We start from the raw sequence: 20,930 nt of genomic DNA on the forward strand, positions 1-20,930 counted from the left end.
ACATGGTTGGTTCTACAGGTGTAGCAGCCGCAACTTTGCCACATGGAGCTAGCTGCTTTCTTGAACCCTCTCCCGAGCTTAGCAAACAGATTCTGACTCTTAACCTAACAGATATATCAAATATCTTTTATTCTACAAATCATAGGGGTAGCAGCTCCAAATCTTTGTTCAATACATGATAAATACTTCACTTCCAGACAAATTAATCTGTTTTTGTTCGAAGTGAGAATTGAGAAATCTACCTTACAATGAAGATGCCATTTCTTCTTTCAAATGCCTTACAATGAAGATGACCTATCTATTTTAGAAAATAAAGAGATACTTATATAGTCCCATCACTCAATTTCACTTAATTGCACACAACGTCGGAGTAAAAACCGATGGTCCTCCTTTGACAGTCCTGAACGCTAAGCAGCTCCACATCAAAAACTTCAAACTGTTTTGAGCTGAAGAAGGTGGAAGGCCCAACCTGAAGAAATGAAATATTCTTATTAACAGAGTTAGTTCAATAACACATACTGGACATGAGGCTGGAAAAAGTTGCATACGGTGATCGTGAATTTTGATTGTTCGGCATTTATTCCCCCAAAGTTTAGTATCAATAACATACATGAGACATTTCAACCTCAACCGAGAAGGAGTGGTAAGCATTTATTTTATCTAGGTATCAACTTCAGGATGAATGTCAAAAATCTTGGAGGAGTATTGTATAAAAATTTAATGAGTTTTGCTATGTACAAACAAGTTTGCGTACCAATCTGCGTACTAATGTTATTGTCTTCATATTCTAAATTCAAATTAGCACTGTTTTCAATAAAATCTATTTTTTGACCAATCATATTGAATGGGTATGCGTATTAGTGCGCAAAATCGCTTACAATTAGATTTTTCCAAATTTAATTTCAAAGCTGGGCAATAAGAAAACTTGAGAAATCAGTTCTTGCTCAGGCAATATGATCATGTTATGCCTCTAGGCTCTATTGCATGTCCTGACCCAAGCTGGAACCATAACACTGATAATCCTATTGTGCCAAAACACAAATTTTCTCTGCACTACAAAGTTTCTTAGAAATTTAATTGAAAGATTTGACTCTTCAGTTTCTATCTGTTGGAATTATTTGGGCAATGGCTAATTCTGACTGAACAAGGCTAATTCACATTTAAAAAAAGGGAAAGGAAACCAGGGATTTAAGAAACTGACAGGTGGTCCAAGTTCTGGTGGAATGATTATTCTTCTCTTTCCCCCAGGTTTCATTTCTCGAATCCCTTGCTCAAATCCTGCATAAATTTCTGTTTCTTAGCCACTCCCACAAATTTTCACCTTAGTAGACAGTCATAATGAAGATACCTTATGCCTCTCCATAGAGTTACAAAGAAAGCAGGCAAGATAAGTATGATCTCCAGAAATTTTTCTTCTCACCTGGGACCAATGCATTATTGCCCAAGCGGATTTTCGCCGGGGAACCCTGTAGGTATGTGCTGTCAATACGGCGACCTGACTCATTATAGCCAACATAGTGAAAAGTCACCTGCAAAGGACCTCACACCAGTTCAGTCTAAGATCGGAAGAGAAGTTTTCAGGAAATATATGAATCCTTAAAAACACATAGCTTTATAGCTATAGACAATGAAAGGAAAACCTGTTGACCATCCTTTGGGCAATCACCTTTACCAACTTCAAAATCCCGGTATATAAGCCCCGAGTCACTCTTAATGTAGTTCTCTGGTGTCACTACATTAACCTGAAATCCTGAAACATTTATTCAAAACAAATGTAGATTCCATGAATTATTAAGATAATAATTACAAAAGGTTGTGACATAGCAGTCAGAGAGAGCAATTGAACTTGAAACTTTTGTCATGATCACAGAATATTGATCAGAGAGTTTGGACTCATTATTGGGTCTGAAAAAGGTAGTTTTTTAATAAATGAATGACTAGCTTACAGCATAGAATATATTAAGAGCAATTTCATTTACAACAAAAGCCATGACACAAACCTTCTCTAATAAAAGTTGGAAAGTCTTCAGGTGCATTGTTTTCTTTCTGTATCCGCTTATTTTGTTCTAGCAAGCGTTTTTCATCATAGGGATTCTTACTCTTTGTCTTTCCAGAAGAAGATAAAGTTGGAAACAAGGCTGTTGTGACCGAAACGAATAGAAGAAGCCTCCGCCTCAAGTTCTCATCACAGTATGATAAATAACTATTTTTTGCGCTGGATGCTTAAAAATCAAAGTGTTATAAGCAACTTTTATTTTTTCTGTTGAAAGGGAAAAAAATAAGTAACAAAGACTGGTAAAAACCCAGCATTCAATTCAGCTAAGTCTAACCTTTGATCTTTCAACCTGTGAATTGAGAAGCAATGCACTATTTGCTTTTTCTGAGTATGGAAAGTTCCAAGCACGTTACCTGCTGAAAGTGTTCTGTCTGCACAGTGTAGATAGATATTGAAAAAGGAAGAGGTTAGGGTTCCCGGATCTTTAGTTTGATAGATAAAAACGGAAGAGGTAAGACACTCTTGCTCCCTTTGGTTACTCAGGACGAGAAAGGTACTTCCAGAATTTCCTTACATAGACAGTCTTAAACCCAAACAATGAAAGAATCCAATCATTTTCTTACTTTCCTCCATTCGTTCTGTTTTTGAATGAATTAGTAATGATTTTCTGGAGACAGAATATGCAAATGGAGACTCTGGTTTCTCAATTCTCAAGTAATTTCAAGCACAGAGATAAGTCGATCTATATAGACAAATTGCTGGCACAAAAATGGTGAATTCAGCACTTGGCAATTCGGTGACCCATGCATCGTTTTGCAACGAAACAATCCCTTGAACGCCAATTTCTCCATTAGGAAAAATAATAAAAATAAAAAAATAGCTAGCAAAAAAGGTGCTGACTTTTATTTGCTGCGAACGAGATGGGTAATGGATTTTTCCAGAACCATTTCCTGTGCCATATTTTCACAAACATCAAAGCTACAATACCCACAAAATGCTGACAACCCCCACTCTACACACCCCAAATTCTAGAGAGCATATGTAGAGAGAGAGAGAGAGAGAGAGAGAGAGAGAGTTACGAGGAAAAGGAGGCTTGGACATAAAAGAGGGAGCAGAGCAAGTAAGCAGCATGGCTTCTATGCGGGGGTCTAAGCTGAAGCGTCCTGCATATATGTAAACCAGAAGACGAGAGACCCAACAGGCAACAACGATTGGCCGTTTCCAGTGACCCTGTCTTGTTATCCAGTTCGCTTGAAAATGAGAAATATCATTCGACTTCTCCTTATTTCTTTTATTATCATTTATCCCCCTACGGGATTGTCTAATACTGCTACCATCCCCGGGGCCTAAAAATATTTCCTTTTTAACTTTTCTTATTTTCAGTTCACTCAAAGATACAACTCCAACTTTGCCGATTCACTTCAAAGGAGAATTTATTTTGCAGTTGAGGGAAATCATGTAGCTTTCCATGGTCTAAGGTCAAACTCGTGATGGGTTGGGAAGAAAGAAGTTCATCCCCAAATATCATGCTAGAAATAGCTAAGAAATTCAGAAGAAGATGTCATTGGAGGTGTGAATCCCGTCTTTTTTTAACAGCAAGGAAATGGGCTTAGCCAAACCCGACAATAATAAGATCGAGAATGATCTAGGCAATGGGTATATGAAAACAAAATGGAAAGCTACATTGAAGAGATCGAATGCCTCCCCAAAAAACAAAAAAAAAAAAACCGAATCAAAGATATGAACAAGGGAAATTCATCAAAATCAGAAGCTTTTGCAACTTAATAAACTGTCCAATCGCTCAAATCAAGAAATTATTTTCAACACAAGGGAAAATATGAAATTATCGTCTTTTCTCGATCTAGCTTCAGGTCGTTAATGGTGTAGCAGTTTTGCCAGTAGCCCCGCCTGTCCAAGTAAACAAGGATTCATTGGAAGCCATTGCTGCAGATGGATAATAGGAGGGCAGAGGCATTTGGGATGGAAGGCTAGGCAATGGTGCTTCAAAATTAAGAACCTGAATAGCCTGCCTTATAGAAGGTCTTGAATTGTGATCTGGATGAGCACACCATAATCCAACAGTAATCAAACATTTCATCTCCTCCTCCACATACTCCCCATTTAGTGTTGCATCTGCTACTTCCAGAATCCTTTCTCTTCCATACATTTTCCACCCCCAATTGACTAAACTAACTTCTTCCTCTTCTGCCCGAGGCTCCACTGCTTTTCTCCCAGAAGCCATCTCCAATGCCACCACCCCAAAGCTAAACACATCTGATTCCTTGCTAGCCCTGCTTGTGATGAGACATTCGGGAGCCATGTAGCCCAGTGTCCCCGCCAGAACCGTTGTCTGAGAGCCGAGTCCATGGTCAACAAACCTCGCTAGGCCAAAGTCCCCTAGTTTGGCGTTGAAGTTCAAATCCAACATCACATTGCTTGCTTTGATATCTCTATGAACCACGCATTGCTCCCATTCCTCGTGGAGATAGAGCAATCCGGAGGCTAAACCCTGAACGATCTTGTATCTCACGGGCCATGAGAGATGACTTTTCCTGCGAAATAAATGATGATCTAGGCTTCCATTGTGCATGTACTCGTATACTAGGAGGAAGCTCTCCCGCTTGTGGCTCCAACCAACCAGTTGAACCAAATTCCGGTGTCTCAAACGGCTTATGGTCTTCACCTCAGAAATATACTCCTTTTTTCCCTGGTTAGAGCTGCTTGATATCTTCTTGACTGCAATTTCTATGTTTAGTTCTGCCAAGAAACCCTTGTATACGCCTCCAAAACCTCCTTGTCCAAGCTTCCCTTCCTCCGAAAAGTTATCAGTTGCCATGGCCAAGTCCTTGTAGGCAAACCGTTTTGGTCCAGTCCCTTCTATTAGATCGTCATCCATGGGGTCTATAATGTATTTTTCGTCGTCGTCGTCGTCGTCATCATCTGCTACCTCCTTTCTCTTTGTATTCCTTCGCAAAATCCAAAAGACAAAACTCATCCCAAAAACCAAAAGTACCACTCCTATTATTAATCCTGCCAACCACACCTTAGAATTCCCTCCATCTGGGATTGCAATTGTATCAAGATCCAAAGTCGAACTAAAGTTCCAACTCCGGAGCACTTGAATTGGGATTGCTTGTCCGGTTGATGCAGAGAAGCCCACGATCACTTTTTCCGGGAGAAGATCCCTCAAATTTACATTTAAAGTGAGATTTAAGGATATGTTAGCCATCATAGGAACATCTGGATCATTCAACACTACTTTGAGATTCTTGGACGTTCCATCATATGAGACTGTCGCACCCAAAATGTCCCCAGAGACCATAGTATTGCTCCAGGTAAGGTTAGTCCTGGAGACGATGGAGTTCACGTTAATACCGACATGGTTGTTACTAGAATCCCATGGATCTTGGTATGTATCGAACTCCACAGCTACCATATGATTGGATGGATTTCCGTCAGTTGTCTCATTGAAGAGACCCATCCAACCTCCAAAAGAATTTTCAGGAATATCCAAAGAATCTTCTGAAGTCAGAAAGAACGCAATCCCACCGGAGCTCAAGTTGCTTGAATAAGAATCAATAAAATTGATTACGAACTCAAAGTAAGTAGTGAAATTTGTGGTTATATTTGTGATGGGATTCCACAGTTGGATGGGTTGGTGGTAGTAAGCTCGGCTTGTGGCATTAAATACGTCCCCACGAATCTGATTATCAGTGAGTCTTATTGATGAGTGCTCATCAACAACAGCTCTTGTAGCTGATGGAAGAACAGTGATGTTGTTGTCATTGGGTGGGAAGTACGGGAAGGAGAAGTTTACCATGGAGGCCGTGAAAGAGAAGCAAGAAAATAAGACACAAAGAAGGAGAAAGGAACATAAAGATCGGTAATCCATAGAGGTGGTTCAACAGGCGAAACCCTCCTGGTTGAAATAATTGCCATCAAGATAGCTTATATAATGTAAAAGGCTTCATACTTTCTTTTGATCATATCATTTCATTTATTTTGTTCCTGCCCTTGCGTGTTTTGTTCTTGGAATGAGTCTACACGGTTATAAGCTGCAAATAACTTCAAAATACAGACATGGTATGAGAGTAGATAGCTGTAGAATTTGGACTTCGGAGCTTCTAGGTAAAGGTATGCATGGTTGGATGCAAAGAACAGAATATAGTACTGACCTGGTCTAACATTGGCTAGCCATTGCCAGGTCTAAGTTTTGGTTAGAACTTTAAATTTTGGCTATGACATTAATTTTTTCCTAGGTGAATCTGTATTAGACTAGCTATTTTATAATCAAAATAATAATATAATATTATATATTGTAATAATATTTTACAAAAAAAAATATTTGTAATATTTTATAATTTTTATTTAAAATTATTATTTTCTAACTATCTGAACCAACTAAATGTAAGTTGGTTGCAAATTTGACCATAACGACGTAATTGCAAATAGACCATACAAAACATAAAGTTGATTGCAAATTTCTTGCCTTTAATCACAAGGAGAATGATAGCATTCCAACTTATTTAACATTGGTTTACTACTCACAAATAAAAATTACATTTCAGAATTATAAAATAATTTTTTATAATACTGTTTTGTCCTTCTTTTCATTTATTATTATTATTTATTCTAATCACAATACCACCTGAAGGAGAGAAGCAGATGCGGGAGAAGGGAGAAAAAATAGGAATAAAAAAAATCTTTTGGTTGGTGAGCAGTAACTCACCAAACTTAACTTTATTTTTTCATTTAGCAAATTTTGAAAAAACTTAATCAAAATTTAGACTTGGCTAGCATTTAAGGAGTCCAATGGGGCTGTTAATTTGGACTTTGGATATATGCTTCCTATGGCCTAAACGTGTTCATGCAGTAGTGCTTTGATTCCTTTGAATAATATATCTAGGACTAGTCTTGACGTTGAATAGCATTTAATTAGAAACTTCTGTTAGACTTCTTGATTATTTTTTATTTTTTATTTGCTCTCCATTATACATACATATATATATATATAATATATGCAGCATAATGAGAAAATGAAGAAATGACCTCGTTTCTCCCACCAGAAAGGCTTTCTGGATGAAAAATTCTCGAAGGTCTATCACACATAAATGTTAATTAAACGCATGAATACTGAAGTACGGAGGACAGAAAAGGCATAAATGGGTCAGAGCCAGCGGGATGAAATGAAGATTATATGATGAATTGTGAACTTCAAATCCCTCTTGTTGGAAATCAATATAGAACTGATGCGGTTTTCTGAAGCATAATCTGCTCTCTAAACTTGGCATGAATAAGTTCATCAGCTTTCTTGTCAACCTCATCAGAGTATGGTCCAGCATCACTGAGAGAGGCAGACACATCACATTCATCTGAGCTTGCATTAAAGTTTTCATCCTCACTGAACGATAAAACGTGCGCGCTCCATTGGTTGCTTTGCTATGATCAATTGCCTCTATTTAGGCCCACTTCACAGAGCTTCACCCATGCTTGGTGATATGGGGACTGGGAAATATCAATGATACCAAAAGTAGAAGTTGGTAGATCTGTGATGACAACTTGTAGACATCAAAATTATGTTAAGAACTCAGAAGTTGAATGCAGCGCGCTTATCATTGCATAGCAGTTCAAGGGCTTGTGTTGTGAGAGTAGCTGGTGCAATTAATTCTTTGTAGAGGCACACCTAGAGAAACTGAAATTGTTCTTCCCACAGGCAGACCAGTTATTAATTTACAAGCACCGACTCATCTGTAATCTTCCCCATTGCCCACACCCAAAGCAGCAGATAAGTTATTTCTAATATAAATGAAAAGGAGTGTAGCTGCCAATTGAAATAATTTCTAATATTGGTTGTTGACTTGAATTGATTAGCCATGAAGTTGTGATACAGGAGTTGTTAATGGTATGCAGACATGAGAAATATGTGATTAAACATTTAAATGAGATCATGTCTATCTATTATCATAGCATATTTAAACTGAACAAAAGAAAACATACCTCCTCTATGGTTAGAAGTTGAGTTTGCCATCACCTTCGTGCATGTCAAAATAATCTGGTGTTTGTGTGTTGAGGAGACTTTTACTCTCTTTCCCGTGACAAAAAATGGCTCTCATGGAGTTTAATGGGCCATCTCTCTCTCTCTCTCTATATATATATATACAGGGTGAGAGTAAGGGGCTTCCTCAAGTGCTCACTAAATAGTCTATGACTATGCTAGTCCACACATAAAAATACAACAATATGAACAGTTATTAGATTGAAGATATAGATGATATATAGCATTATTCCCTATTGAAAATAATGGAACTTTTTGTCAGCTATGGAGATTGGGATGAAAAATCTATGTTGTACAGATTACATTCTGGTTTGTGAGGGAATAAAAGGGAAGCTCCCATTCTATGATAAGAGTCCATTATAAACATGACCCATCAACTTTTATCCTGGCCTGTTAGAGAAGTTGCCGATTATGGTGGAAACCAGAATAGTTAGATTCTGATGCTCTCAAATCAATGCTTAAGGAATTAGCATGGTGTGGTCAATGGCCCATTTGTCTTTTCTTCGCAATGTCCCATATTATTCTATACTTCTGTGTTGACTAAGGAGCAGCTGGGTTTTATGATATCTACTCCAATTGATAATTTTGCACACAGGATGGCCATGCATCTTTCAAAATCATCTCATTGTGCGTTAGGATTTCCCAAAACTTGGATTTGTAGATTTGCAGATAATCATCTCATTGAGATTTGATTATCTCACCACCTCGATAGATGATACGATCTCTGATTAACCTCACAAAATAGTAAACATATCTACAACTTAAATTTGAATCTTATACCATAAATGGCTTACATGATGTTATTTAATTTGAAATCTAAATTTTAAAAATATGAATCTTATAAATCAAATCTTACCATTTAAGTGATGTAAATGGTGTGTTCTAATCATAATCGGCTTGAGAAAATAATAACTCTACAAAACAAATAATTTTTTAGTGACATTTCTAAAAACATTTGAGAGAGAATATTCGTTAAAATAGAAAATCCTCATATATAATCAACTGACAAGAAAAGAAAAGAAAAAATAACGTTTCAGAATCTCATTGTTGCCACTAAAATCATCCTAGCAACTCGATCATCTTCCATGGGGTGGGAGTTGTCATCCTACTTGACATATATGCATGACCAAAAATGTTCTCTTATCTTATCTTTGCCCACCTTTTGGAATCTTTTCTTTTTTGCTCTATCTTGACTTGAGAAAATTGGATATGTTCACATGCCCAATTCTTGATGAGTTGACTAGATCATATCCTAATAGTAATTCACTGCCCTTGCACCGACTCCTTAGCTTCACCACAATGCCCTTACTCAAGTAAGGAATCACGATCGTGAAGCGGGTGCATCATACGGTAATGTTGGCCACGGGGGCCGTTGGATGTCATTGGAAACCACCAGGCGACGGGTTGGGCCAATCGGGGCAGCCGTGGAGGGGGCCACACGCTCACATGAAGGGCACATGGTGAGGGTGGTGGGAGGGTTCATGTGCATGTAAAACTGCGGGGAGAGTTTCAGTGCTCTAAGCTCCTGCACCTCCTTCTGAAGCCGCTTGTTCTCCTCCGTTAGATTCTCACAACAACTCTTCAAGTACTCGTAATCCACCTCTGTTTGCTTCAATTTGGTCCTGCATGCAAATCATGAATTGCACCCAACAAAATAAAAACAAAAACATTTGAGACGTCAGCCAAATCCACCATTAATTTTGCCCAAGTTACATTCATTGCTGCTACCAACAGTAAAATTTGGACAAAAAGTTCGGAAAAATCCAAGTTGTATAAAATATATAAATTTGAGAAATGCTGTGCATTAGTCACTATTCACTCTTATACCTTCACACTTATAATTTTTTTTTTTCATCGGGTGTGAGATCATTGAAGTGTGAGTTAGTGAATAGTGACTGATGAGAAGAATTTTTCATATAAATTATTTTAAATTATTGCATCTCCATCACATATATTTAAAACTTTTCAAACTTTTAATTATGACTTGGCAGCTATCCACGTTGTCTTTGAAAGCAGCAAAAATGTTGATGTAAATCATAGAAGCAGGAGCTAGTAATGTTACAACATCATTACGTGAGAAGACCATTCCACTCTTATATATGAAATGACAAAAATACCCCTACTTCAGGTGAGAAATATCTCACCTTGCCCTCCTATTCTGAAACCACACCTCCACTTGTCTGGGGCTCAGATTCAGCTGCTTTGCCAAACCCAGCTTTTGCTTCTGAAAAACCACGTCAGTTCCACATCAAGAAAATCCATGTTCAGAATTTCACCCTCGTATCACTAAAAAATTACCAAATTGCAACCCCCTCTCATTCTTTGCACACACTTAAAAAAAGAAAAAAAGAGTATTGACCACTCACCGGATTCAGGGTATTGTGCTCTTTGAAGGTTTCCTCCAGAACCAAAGACTGCTCCTTTGACAGCCTGAGTTTCTTTCTTGACGGGTCGCCGCCGCCATCTTCCTCGTCGCTCTCGCGAGAGCACGAAGCCCTCTCAGCCTCGTTTTCTTCTCCGTTTGGCTCTGATCTCTCGCTCCTCTTTCCGCTGATGCTCGATATCGTACTGTTCGGGGAAGAAACCCCATTTTCATCCTCACAGTCCGCCATCGATGGCAACTGGTTCACGTCCACTCCACCCAGGAACGTCGACCTCGCATCTGGGTTTCGATCTGTGAACATGTTTCTACGTGAATTTCGAAGAAATATTTCCGATAAAATTTTCTAATAATTACTTCTGGATGGTAGAGAATAAAATGAAAAGATTGTTGAATCAGTTCTTTAATATGTCAGAAAAATAATGTTGAAAGTCCTCATACGAAAAATAAAGGCATGCGCCGTAATGGCTAGCAAATATCACGGATCTGAGGTTGAAAGCTTCTATCTTTATTGGGATATACTATCGCAGCTGCTAAATAAAAACGACCAAAAGCCCAGAAAAAGCAAAAATGCAACAGTTATTGGGAAAAAATTGTATTATTCTTCTAAAAAATGAATATATTCAGAAGAAGATAAAAGGCAGTCTATTAATACCAACATTAGTATTGAAATCTATCAGATGCTTAAGTTCAAAAATAAGGAAAAAAAAGATCATATAAACTAAAATAGAGAGAAAAATAAAATGAAATTTCATAGCTTACCAGGTAACTGAAACATCTCATTCCAAGAACCCTTGTGTTTCTGCACCAACTGTGAAGGGTTGTGCATGGGATTCACTTTCACAGAACTCCGACTCCCATCACACCCTAAGCCCAAACCCAAACCCAATCCCAACCCCAAACCTAACCCCAACCATTCGTCTTTCTCACCCATTTTTTCCCTAATTTCTCCCATCAAAACAACGTCCAACTCTCTCTCTCTCTCTCTCTCTCAAACAAAGCCCACCAAGCTGCTCTGTTTTCTTCCAGTAAATAACAGGCGTAGCGTTTGGATTCAGAGAAAGCAAAACCGAAAAGAAAGGTAAGAAAATTAATGAAACTTTGGCAGGGTGGTGTGATGTTCACAGCCCCTCTCTCTCTCTCCTTCTGCAGTTGCAGTGGGAATAATGGATGGGACTATATATATATATATAGAGGGAGACAGAGAGACGCATAAAGGGCATAGATTTAATGATGATTCGTGTCAGATAGGCCATTGGCTCAACAAAAATATAATTGGCTTTGCCAAAAGTAAATGAGTTAATAATTGGCTTTGCTATTAGCCATAGACTGCTGGATTTAATCATGGTTGATACTAAATTTAACCGTGGTTAAAAATATAGAGAGAGAGAGAGTTCTGTGAAGTGTCGTTGTCTCAGCTTTTATTACCACTATCTGTTAGAAAGCGGCTTTGTCGCTCGTTGACCATTGACTACGAACTTCAAATGGGTCTCCGCTCTCGTAGCTTCACGCGCTTTCTATCATCTAGAGAATTAAACCTTGAAAGCTCGAAAACTATTCCAAAATCTCAATTAAAAATAAATAAATCTTATAATATTTACTTTTATTTGTATAAATATTTTAAGTAGTATTAATTAAATAATATGTTAAGAATAATAATAATATATAATAAAAATAATTAAAAGTTATATTGAAATTTGAGATAATCTCGTATATTTTTAAATATTTCATTCTCAAATATTATTTTATATAAAAAAATTTTTAATTTTTAATTTTCAACTATTTTATCTAATAATTACTTAATCATTATCTAAACAAAAAATCTAATATAATTTTTCTAAACTTTTAAATAAAATAAAAAAAATAATACAACTTTTTCACATTTAAAATAAAAATTATATTCAAATAATTTTTTAACTTCATAATATTTTTATTCAACTTACTCTCTCATTTCTTAAAATCTAATAAAATATTTTAACTCAAACTATTTTACTACTATTTATAAATTATTTTACTAACATTTTCAGACATTATGATATATTATAAGTGTCTAAACGAGTCATATATCTACATTTTCTTTTTACCTTAAAATTTTAAAATGAGTAGTGATTTAACATAATATTTAAAATCAAGTCTTCAATTCGAACCATAAATTTGTTTTTTTTTCTAAAAAAAAAAGTGAGATCAACAAAAATAAGTAGATTTTTCTTTTAGGTCTCCTTTTATATTAGATTGAGTTCGAAGCTCAATTATTTATTAACCATCTAAAATTTTCTGAGGATGAACTTATTTACGTTGAAAGAAACCAAGAGGCAATTTAATTGGTAATCAAGTAGTAATTAGACGTAATTTGGTTCAATTAGCCGAAATAAAATTAATTATTTGTTTAATTTTGAGTTGGATGGGAAGAGATTTGTGGGGACAAGGAAGAGTGGAGGTCACGTGGGGAACATGCAAGGGTTCACGTGCACTAGCATGTTACTTTAGGCCACGTGGTCCCATGATTGCATTCGTGCGTGTCACATTGTTTCGGCTCGACCGACCACGCACTTATCTACAATCATTGGATACTCTCTCCATCTTACACTAACTTTCGGGATTCCATGCTTCGATCAAAGCCTTCAAGATTGAGAGCTTTCGTCGTTCACAAGTGCTCATATTTGAGCTTGCAAGTTGCAACACGCGCTCCTTACGCTCGTGGTAATAAAATATAAGAGAAAAAACTATTTTACCTCTTCACTTTGTTCATTTTATTTGATTGCTGGTCAAAATTTTTTATTTTTATATTTTTTTTACTTAATAATTAAAAAAATAATTTTAAATATTTTAGTATATTTTTTTTATTTTTTTAAAATATTTAAATATATTAAAAATATATAAAAAAAAACTTTTTACACTGGACTGTCAAGATGGGGCGGCATAGTAATCGCACCCATATAAGAAAGATGCTTTAATGACAACAAAAATTTATATAAATAAAGAAAAATGCTAGAGCGGACTCCTTTTGATTTGCCCGATTAGTTTTTTTTTTTAATTTTTTTTACTTCGTAATTAAAAAAACATTATTTAAAAACATTATGAATTTTTTAATTTTTTAAAAATATTTAAAATGTTTAAAAAAATGATGTATTTTTTTTAATCACTAAGTAAAAAAAACTAGAAAAAAAATAATCGGACAAATCAAACAAGAACCCAAAATTGACTCCCTAGCATTTCCAATAAATAAATTTATAAATTGGATTGAATTGATATAATATGTTAAATTATAAAATTATTTTTATTATAATATATGTCTAATATATCATATAAAATTATATTAATTTATACAACACTTATCAAAATATAAATATATAGGAGGTTCCTATAAAAAAGGTCACGAAGCACTTATATTTCAAGAGTTGGGATATATAATTTAATTTATATAATTTTTATTTATATCTTATTACCATGCGTCTCAATAGTCGGAGAATTGATTTTTTTTTTTTAAATAAAAAGTCAAATTAATGTTTTAAAATTATTTTTCAATAATATATGAAATATTTAACAGAGATTTTAACCCCAAAGCATTCATATTTTAATGGGCAATGGATTGGGAAGGATCAAGTTGGGCTATACATTTTCTTTCGTCTTGCGTATCATGGATGAGATGACAATGAGCCCAAACTATGATCAAGCTCAGCCCAAACTACTATCCTCAACTTCGTCTTACAGAAAGAGAGCTAGGGTTTTTCTCCTAATGCCCTAGTCTGAGCTAAACGAGGTTTACTTTCATCTTCTTCTTCTTACAAGGTTACCTTTTTTTTTTTAAGTTTGGTTTTGATAATAAAATTAGGGAAAACTTCCTTTTGCAGTCGAATTACGAAACATTGTCTGAGAGGAAGTGTTTTGATCTATACATATATTGTTACACGGCTGTATATGGAAGAAATACCAGGCTCACTTCGAGGGTGAGTACCTCCAGAAAGGGAGAGAAGAGAGGGAGAGGAGAGAAATTGGTTATTGTATTGATTTTGCACAAGGGAGAACACCTCTCTCTGTGAAGCCCGAACAGTCTCTGCCTCTCGCACAAGTGAAGCCCGAACGGTACACTCTCCTCTCCTCTCCTTCGCATCTCTCTCTCTCTCTCTGTAGAATTTCCAATCCACTCGAAACCGAATCCCGAATCCCTCAGAGTTTGGACCCCTCGCATCGCGAGTTTTGGTTTTTCTTTGACTTTCCCCTTTCTCTGCAGATTTTGCCATCAAAACCCTAGCTTTACATCAGGATTCGTCTTCGAGTGCAGGAATTGGAATTCGTTCAAAGCCATCTCTGGCAGCGCCCTGGTAACCCCCTTCGACGGTGGTCTTGGAGTGTAACATATATTTGGATCTTTGAATTTGTTAGAGTTTTCAAGATGGGACCTTCGAAGCGGTTGAAGAAAGCGCAAGACAGCGACAGTGATTTCGAAGATTACGATGATGGCATGGATAGCGAGAACTCAACTGTGAGCAAATATTTTTTAACAATGGCTGGACCTTTGTTATGTTTTTTTTTTTTTTTTTTGGGGGCGGGGGGGTTATGCTCTATTTATGGTTCTTGTTACTCCTTTTAGCATGAAGAAGAAGAAGACGACGACGACGATGAAGATGGAGAGGAAGATGAAGGGGAAGGTATTGGTAGAGATGCGGAGATGGAAGAGCTTGACAAAGAGTACAAGGCTCTTCAGCGCCAGGAGCTGTAAGACTCTTTTTTGTTTTCCGTATGGGGTTGTGCACTTGATTTCTTTACTAGCGTAGAAACATTGTTCTGGGCTGCTGGATGCGAGTTTGATTTATTCTTTGATTTATCGGACAACATTTCCAGAATATTGGTGACGCGGAGAGGATCAATTTCACACAAACTATATGTACACAGGCACTTGAGGACATACCTGTCCTTGCATATATGCTATTGTATTATTTCTTAAGTTTTGATTTTCATTCAGAGATATTCTAAAGGATATGAAGCGTCACAAGGATGAAGATCTTCTTAAGGGTCAGGCAGTGAAGAACCAAAAGGTGTGGGTGCTCTTTTTATACTCGGAATTCTATTGCTAAAGCCATAAAATAGGTTATATGGATTCTATGGATTCAGCAAATGATATTCATTCCCTTGCCATGTAATTTTTTTCGTTTATGTGCATGTTCTTTACTGCATTGACAATCTCTCCTTTCCCCTTTTCCCTGAAGGCTCTCTGGGACAAAACTCTGGAATTCAGATTCTTACTTCAGAAAGCGTTCTCAAGTTCAAATAGATTACCCCAGGTCTTTTTTGGAACTTAACTCTTGTTTACCTTGACTCTGGCTCTTTGTTATATCCAAGCATACTGGCTAAACATGATGTGCTGGCTACAGGAGCCAGTTAGGTCTTCATTCTGTGATTCAGATGAGGATGTCAATGTAGCATATTCAAACCTGATTACCTCATCTAAGAAGACTTTAGATTCTCTATTGGGATTACAAGAGGTATGAATGTTCTGGAAAGTTGTTATGCCTACTGTGTCACTTGATACCCTGTTCAATTACGTTCAAAGAATATTATCAGCAGTGAATGTTTTGTTTTCGCTATATAAATTAGGCGTTGACACTCAATTTTCCCTATTCATCTTGTTGTATTTCTGTTGCGACAGGCTTTGCTTGAGAAAAATCCTTCTATTGTTCAACCCACAGATGGTATGGACAAGTTTTGCCTCTTTTTTACTATTCCATGATCTATACACCTCCCATTGTTTATTCAATTTGTTGCCATTTTCCAGATTCTTTATCCTCTACCAAGTGTTAGTTGTTATAATTTCAACCTTTCTCAAGTTAGGCATCTTGAATTAACGTTTTATCTAAAACTATTTTAGGGTTCTGATATTTCTAGTATTCTTGTGCAATTTTCTTCAACATAAAGCTAATGATAAATGATGACCTGATTGTAGAAACACCAATAGATTGTGTTACTAAACTAGTGTAATTGTATTGGAGTTTTTAGTGTTGAAGATAAATCTGTGGTTCATTGTTTGATAATCTATATGCGTTAAAAATTGTTGTTTTGGCTTGCTTATCATAAAATTCTTCTCTTAAAGGTAATTTTGGAAGATCATCCAAGATCTCAGAAGCTGATATGAACTCTAGTGTTGAAGGGGATGAAGATTGGTCAAGGGTTTCTCAGCTGCAGATGAGGTACTTTGATCATCTCCTACTCTAGCCAGCCCTCGCATGTTAAATACTGTGTTTTGAATATCCCATCTAATTTAGTCAATGCTATGGAGGTTCTTCAAACTTCCTTACGTGAATCTTGGTAATGTAATACTCATATGCTTTGGTAATACTAATATTCCACCTTAAGTACACATCTTTCTTGCTTTGACAACTTGCCTTGCATGCTTTATTGCATTTCAATTTTGCATATATATTAAATTGTAGTTTATGATATGATTTATGCTATATGCTACGCTCTCATCGTACTCCCATTACATTACGCTGATGTGGCATTACCCATCAACCATTTGTTTGGCTATTTTTTTAAACAATAATTTAAAGGTTGATGAATAATGCCACATCAATGTGGTAGGACAGGATTTGGGTGAGGGTGTAGTATATAGCATTTTTCCCTATGATCGACGTATTTTTATATACCATTACTTATAAAAAAATATCAAATGTCAGCTTTGCATGTATTAAACCTTTCTCGTGGGTTTAATTTCTTAACTTGGGTGTTTCAAGTTACTTGAGTGTATTCATGCTTGTATCTTGTAGGATAGCTTCCTTCAGAGACAAATCAATAGACAAATGGCAGAGGAAGACACAGGTGACAACCGGTGCTGCTGCCATGAAAGCCAAATTGCATGCTTTTAACCAGGTTAGGCCCCGTGAGTGGACTGGCAACCATACTGCCCTGTTAGATGAACAATTTTCTAACTCAATCCTTCTCTTGCAACAGAATATTAGTGAGCAAGTTGCTGCCTATATGAGAGATCCAAGTAGAATGATCAAGCAGATGCAACTGAGGAAATCAACAGTTGGCATATTTGGGAGTGTAAGATAATCTTCTCTTTTTCATATGACTTGAGAGGTAATGTATGTTTACACGCACCCACATTTTGGCTCACACGCACATGTAGACTAAATGAACAAGGTATTCATATACTTCTTCTAATCATATTCTAATACCTGATATGTTGATGGCAGGGTCTTGGAAGGGAGGATAATTCTGAGAGAGAGGTAACCTAATTTTCACGTAGTTGAGTTAATTTTATAGTTTTCATTTTAATTCTAGGACCTCATCTGAAAGTGGAAGTTTAAGTGCCAAATACTATTGACATAAATCTCTCGTGCTTGTATATTTAACAAATTGCAAATGGCCCATTCTCAAATTACATTCATTGCCTGGAATGGCCCATCGTGGAAAATGGGACCATAATCATATTTATTTTTTTGGACGTTCTGAGACCACCTCCTCCAACCTCATCACACAAATTCTTTTTACATTATTCTACTTTGATCAAGAAGCACTTGCTGATGGACATCCTGTATCCTGGGTGGCTGAAAATTTTGCCAGCATTAGTGAATGATGACCCCAATATTAGATATGCTGCATTCATCCTGTGTACAAGGGCTATACCTTTTTCATTCATATATATAATATCTATCTTTTACTGATAAAAAAAAAAAAAAAAGATATGCTGCATTCTTATTCATGCATGACAGAAATAAAAGAGAAATAAAGTTCTCATTCTGTAATTTGTATCACTTAAATACATCACATCAGTCGGTGTGGCAGAGAATGACAAATCCAAGAAAAAAATAGCATTGCTCTAAATAAAATGACATTTTTTTAATGAGAGGAATACTGAAGTTCTGTTTTCCTAGTGACAATTTGATGTTTATTAAATCCTTTCACTTTGATTAGGAAGTACAACCCGATGGTGACCCTGAACTTCTAGACGACACCGAATTTTACCAGCAATTATTGAAGGAATTCTTTGAGATGATTGACCCAACATCATCTGGTAAGATATTGTGGCATCTTGTAGTTTGCATATCCACTTACCAAAAAGAGTTTGCATATCCACGTTTTTGTACTTGGACCCAGTTTATGACTTTTTATGCTATGAACATACCATGAAAGTTTGATTGCGTATTTGCATTGTGACATCAGTTTCTTCTGTTTTGTTTTTGTTTTTTTTTTTTAATCCAAAAAAGAAAGAAAAAATTATTTCTATATTCCATGTTTCATGCTATACATTCCAGTTACAGCACTGCTTTGGATAAGAAAGTGGACTTGCAACCGACAATTTATGGATACCTCCTCTTTTTGTTAAAAAGTTGTTTTGTACTTTTTCAAATTGAACTTGGTTCTTGGAGAGCATCGGTTCCATACCTGTCTCATAGTTAGTTATTTAAAGGACAATTACTTGCTAGATAATCAGTGATTGACTCCTGATTTTGACTCTTCAATATTACATGCAGACTCAGCCTTTTATGCTTTGAAAAGGTCGCAAACTAAGAAGAGAAAGATGGTTGATCGGAAGGCCTCGAAGAGTCGTAAAATAAGGTAACTTATCCATAGACGATACTATGAGTTGCTGCCATGTAATTCCCCAAATTAATTCATATCCGAACATAATTGTTCAAATGCACTATAATTTTTCAGGTACCATGTTCATGAAAAGATTGTCAATTTTATGGCTCCTCAGTCCATGGATCTTCCGCCTATGGCACCTAAATTATTTGAGAATTTGTTTGGGTTGAAAACCCAAAAACCAGCTTCTGTAGTCTAGTGTACTCATGCACAAGTGAGGCAGCCTTAAAGTCGTATGAAGTCATAGGCTTGCCAATTTATAATATCAGTTAAACGAAATTTTCTTTGTATTTATTTAGTTGACTCGATAAAGCTTTATATCTGGAGTATGGTTTCCATTTTTTTTTCGTTGGTGCAAACAATTGAAAAAAATGTTATATAGATGCTTTTCAAAACTAAAAGAGAATTATTCCGTTTACGCAAAAAAAAAAAAAAAAAAGGTTTTTAACAGAAGGTATGTTATATGTTGATTTGGCAAGTTCTGGCTCAACAAAAATTATCTCGAAAATTCAATTCAAAAGAAAACTGACCCAACGCATTAGCTTGTAAAATCACTTTTGTAGAATTCACATGTAGACGGGTTAATTCTCAAAGATCTCTCTTTTCATAAATGATATTTGTAGTTGTGAAATATGTAAATGTCATGCAATTATTTTTAAAAATTTGAGTAAATGCGAGATCTATATGATAAAATATTAATTTTTTAATAATAAATTTTATTTTTTTTCAAAATGATTGTACAGTACATGCACACGTCACAACTGTTTCTAACATTACTTTTCTCTTTTTACCATATGATGTATCTATTAACCGAGCATCCAACTATTTATGATTTTATATTGTAACGATTCAAATACTGTCACAGAAATTCTACCAGTACCAGCCTATCCCCATGGCTCTTCCATTTAAATGGTGTTACATTTACGCTATCGACGTTGAAGTCTCGAAGCAAAATAGATCAAGAGAGCTGTGCTTGAAAAAATCTTCAAATTTCCTTTCCCCTTCCCATTATAAGGAAAAAAAAAAAAAGGAAAAGAAATCCTCCATGCCCCCACATTTTAAAACGTCATAAACCCAACACCCCCCCCCCCCCCCCCCCCCCCGGCCTATTTTTTCTTCCCTGTATTTTTATACAATTCTTCTAGGTATAAGCAAAGCTGCGTACCAATTGTGTACCCAAAGGTGACATGGCAGACAGCAGGGGCAATTAGGTAATTATTAAAAGTAAAAAAGTAAAAGCAATTAAAACAAAAGAAGAATCCCGCATCTCCTAGTTTCTCTATACGAAGGAGCAGTCGGTCTACTGTTATGTGTTTTTGTGCTCCCAATCTCTCCCCATTTTCCAGAAAAATCCAACGCATTGCTTCTTAATTAATCGGTTTACACTTCCAATAAAGCTAAAACAATAAATTGTTCCAGTAGTACACCCTCCTCCATTACACTCGAATCGAAAATCACAGCAACTTAATGCTCACGAATCACGCTCCATGACATTGACTGAATAAGCATTTTTTCCACTAAAATCACTACTTTTCTCTTTCACTCTTTAGCTCTGCTTCTGGGGTTTCCTGGGTGTTTATGGTCTCACGTTGCTCACACATTTCTTGATGTTATGAGATTTTATGTGTTTTTTTTTTTTTTTTATAATTTACCATGGGGGAGAAGTCATTAGTGTTTTTGCTGTTTCGAGCTCACTACAGTTAATGGGTTTTCATCAGATCTTGTTTCTTCACGAAAAGAATGTGATTTGAAGCTGATCTAAGTTTCAATATTAGTGTTTTGTTATTTTAGTATTGCATCGCTGTGTTTATTTTGAGGAGATGAATCTCCATTTCGAAGGGTTTACGCTTGCCAGATTCTGGCGTCAAATGGTTTTAGTAGATGCAACAGATTTTCGACCAAGGTCTTCGGGG

At 36.1% G+C, this 20,930-nt stretch overlaps 4 protein-coding genes across 7 annotated transcripts; 1 reads left to right on the forward strand and 3 right to left on the reverse strand.

Annotated features, from left to right (window-relative positions):
* Positions 1 to 114: 114 nt before the first annotated feature.
* LOC121241635 (peptidyl-prolyl cis-trans isomerase FKBP20-2, chloroplastic-like) lies at positions 115 to 3,247 on the reverse strand. Its single transcript, XM_041139494.1, has 7 exons — positions 3,076 to 3,247; positions 2,331 to 2,427; positions 2,001 to 2,215; positions 1,641 to 1,750; positions 1,421 to 1,529; positions 1,202 to 1,278; positions 115 to 469 (listed from the first exon to the last, which is right to left on the reverse strand). The coding sequence occupies exons 1-7, from the start codon at positions 3,125 to 3,127 to the stop codon at positions 350 to 352; spliced, it is 780 nt and encodes a 259-aa protein (XP_040995428.1). The 5' UTR covers positions 3,128 to 3,247; the 3' UTR covers positions 115 to 349.
* Positions 3,248 to 3,424: 177 nt separating this feature from the next.
* LOC121241612 (L-type lectin-domain containing receptor kinase IX.1-like) lies at positions 3,425 to 6,151 on the reverse strand. The gene has a single exon (XM_041139451.1). The coding sequence runs from the start codon at positions 5,886 to 5,888 to the stop codon at positions 3,864 to 3,866; it is 2,025 nt and encodes a 674-aa protein (XP_040995385.1). The 5' UTR covers positions 5,889 to 6,151; the 3' UTR covers positions 3,425 to 3,863.
* Positions 6,152 to 8,974: 2,823 nt separating this feature from the next.
* On the reverse strand, positions 8,975 to 11,607 carry LOC121241633 (homeobox-leucine zipper protein HAT3-like). Its single transcript, XM_041139489.1, has 4 exons — positions 11,194 to 11,607; positions 10,418 to 10,725; positions 10,196 to 10,275; positions 8,975 to 9,673 (listed from the first exon to the last, which is right to left on the reverse strand). Exons 1-4 carry the CDS (start codon positions 11,384 to 11,386, stop codon positions 9,373 to 9,375), a joined length of 882 nt encoding a protein of 293 aa, XP_040995423.1. The 5' UTR covers positions 11,387 to 11,607; the 3' UTR covers positions 8,975 to 9,372.
* A 2,464-nt stretch (positions 11,608 to 14,071) lies between these two features.
* Positions 14,072 to 19,335, forward strand: LOC121241625 (putative uncharacterized protein DDB_G0270496). 4 transcript variants are annotated; one of them, XM_041139471.1, is made up of 15 exons: positions 14,072 to 14,191; positions 14,283 to 14,514; positions 14,714 to 14,914; positions 15,023 to 15,147; positions 15,395 to 15,467; positions 15,639 to 15,713; positions 15,804 to 15,914; positions 16,079 to 16,121; positions 16,520 to 16,616; positions 17,193 to 17,295; positions 17,377 to 17,472; positions 17,625 to 17,657; positions 18,346 to 18,445; positions 18,906 to 18,990; positions 19,090 to 19,335. In XM_041139471.1, exons 3-15 carry the CDS (start codon positions 14,825 to 14,827, stop codon positions 19,214 to 19,216), a joined length of 1,158 nt encoding a protein of 385 aa, XP_040995405.1. In that variant the 5' UTR covers positions 14,072 to 14,191; positions 14,283 to 14,514; positions 14,714 to 14,824; the 3' UTR covers positions 19,217 to 19,335. The 4 variants fall into 4 exon arrangements, with proteins under 4 accessions (XP_040995405.1, XP_040995403.1, XP_040995404.1 ...); XM_041139469.1 differs by having other exon boundaries at positions 14,815 to 14,914; XM_041139470.1 differs by having other exon boundaries at positions 14,172 to 14,514.
* The last annotated feature ends 1,595 nt before the right edge of the window (positions 19,336 to 20,930 follow it).

This window comes from Juglans microcarpa x Juglans regia, chromosome 7S (assembly GCF_004785595.1).
Source record: "Juglans microcarpa x Juglans regia isolate MS1-56 chromosome 7S, Jm3101_v1.0, whole genome shotgun sequence".
In the NCBI taxonomy this organism is placed as follows: domain Eukaryota; kingdom Viridiplantae; phylum Streptophyta; class Magnoliopsida; order Fagales; family Juglandaceae; genus Juglans; species Juglans microcarpa x Juglans regia.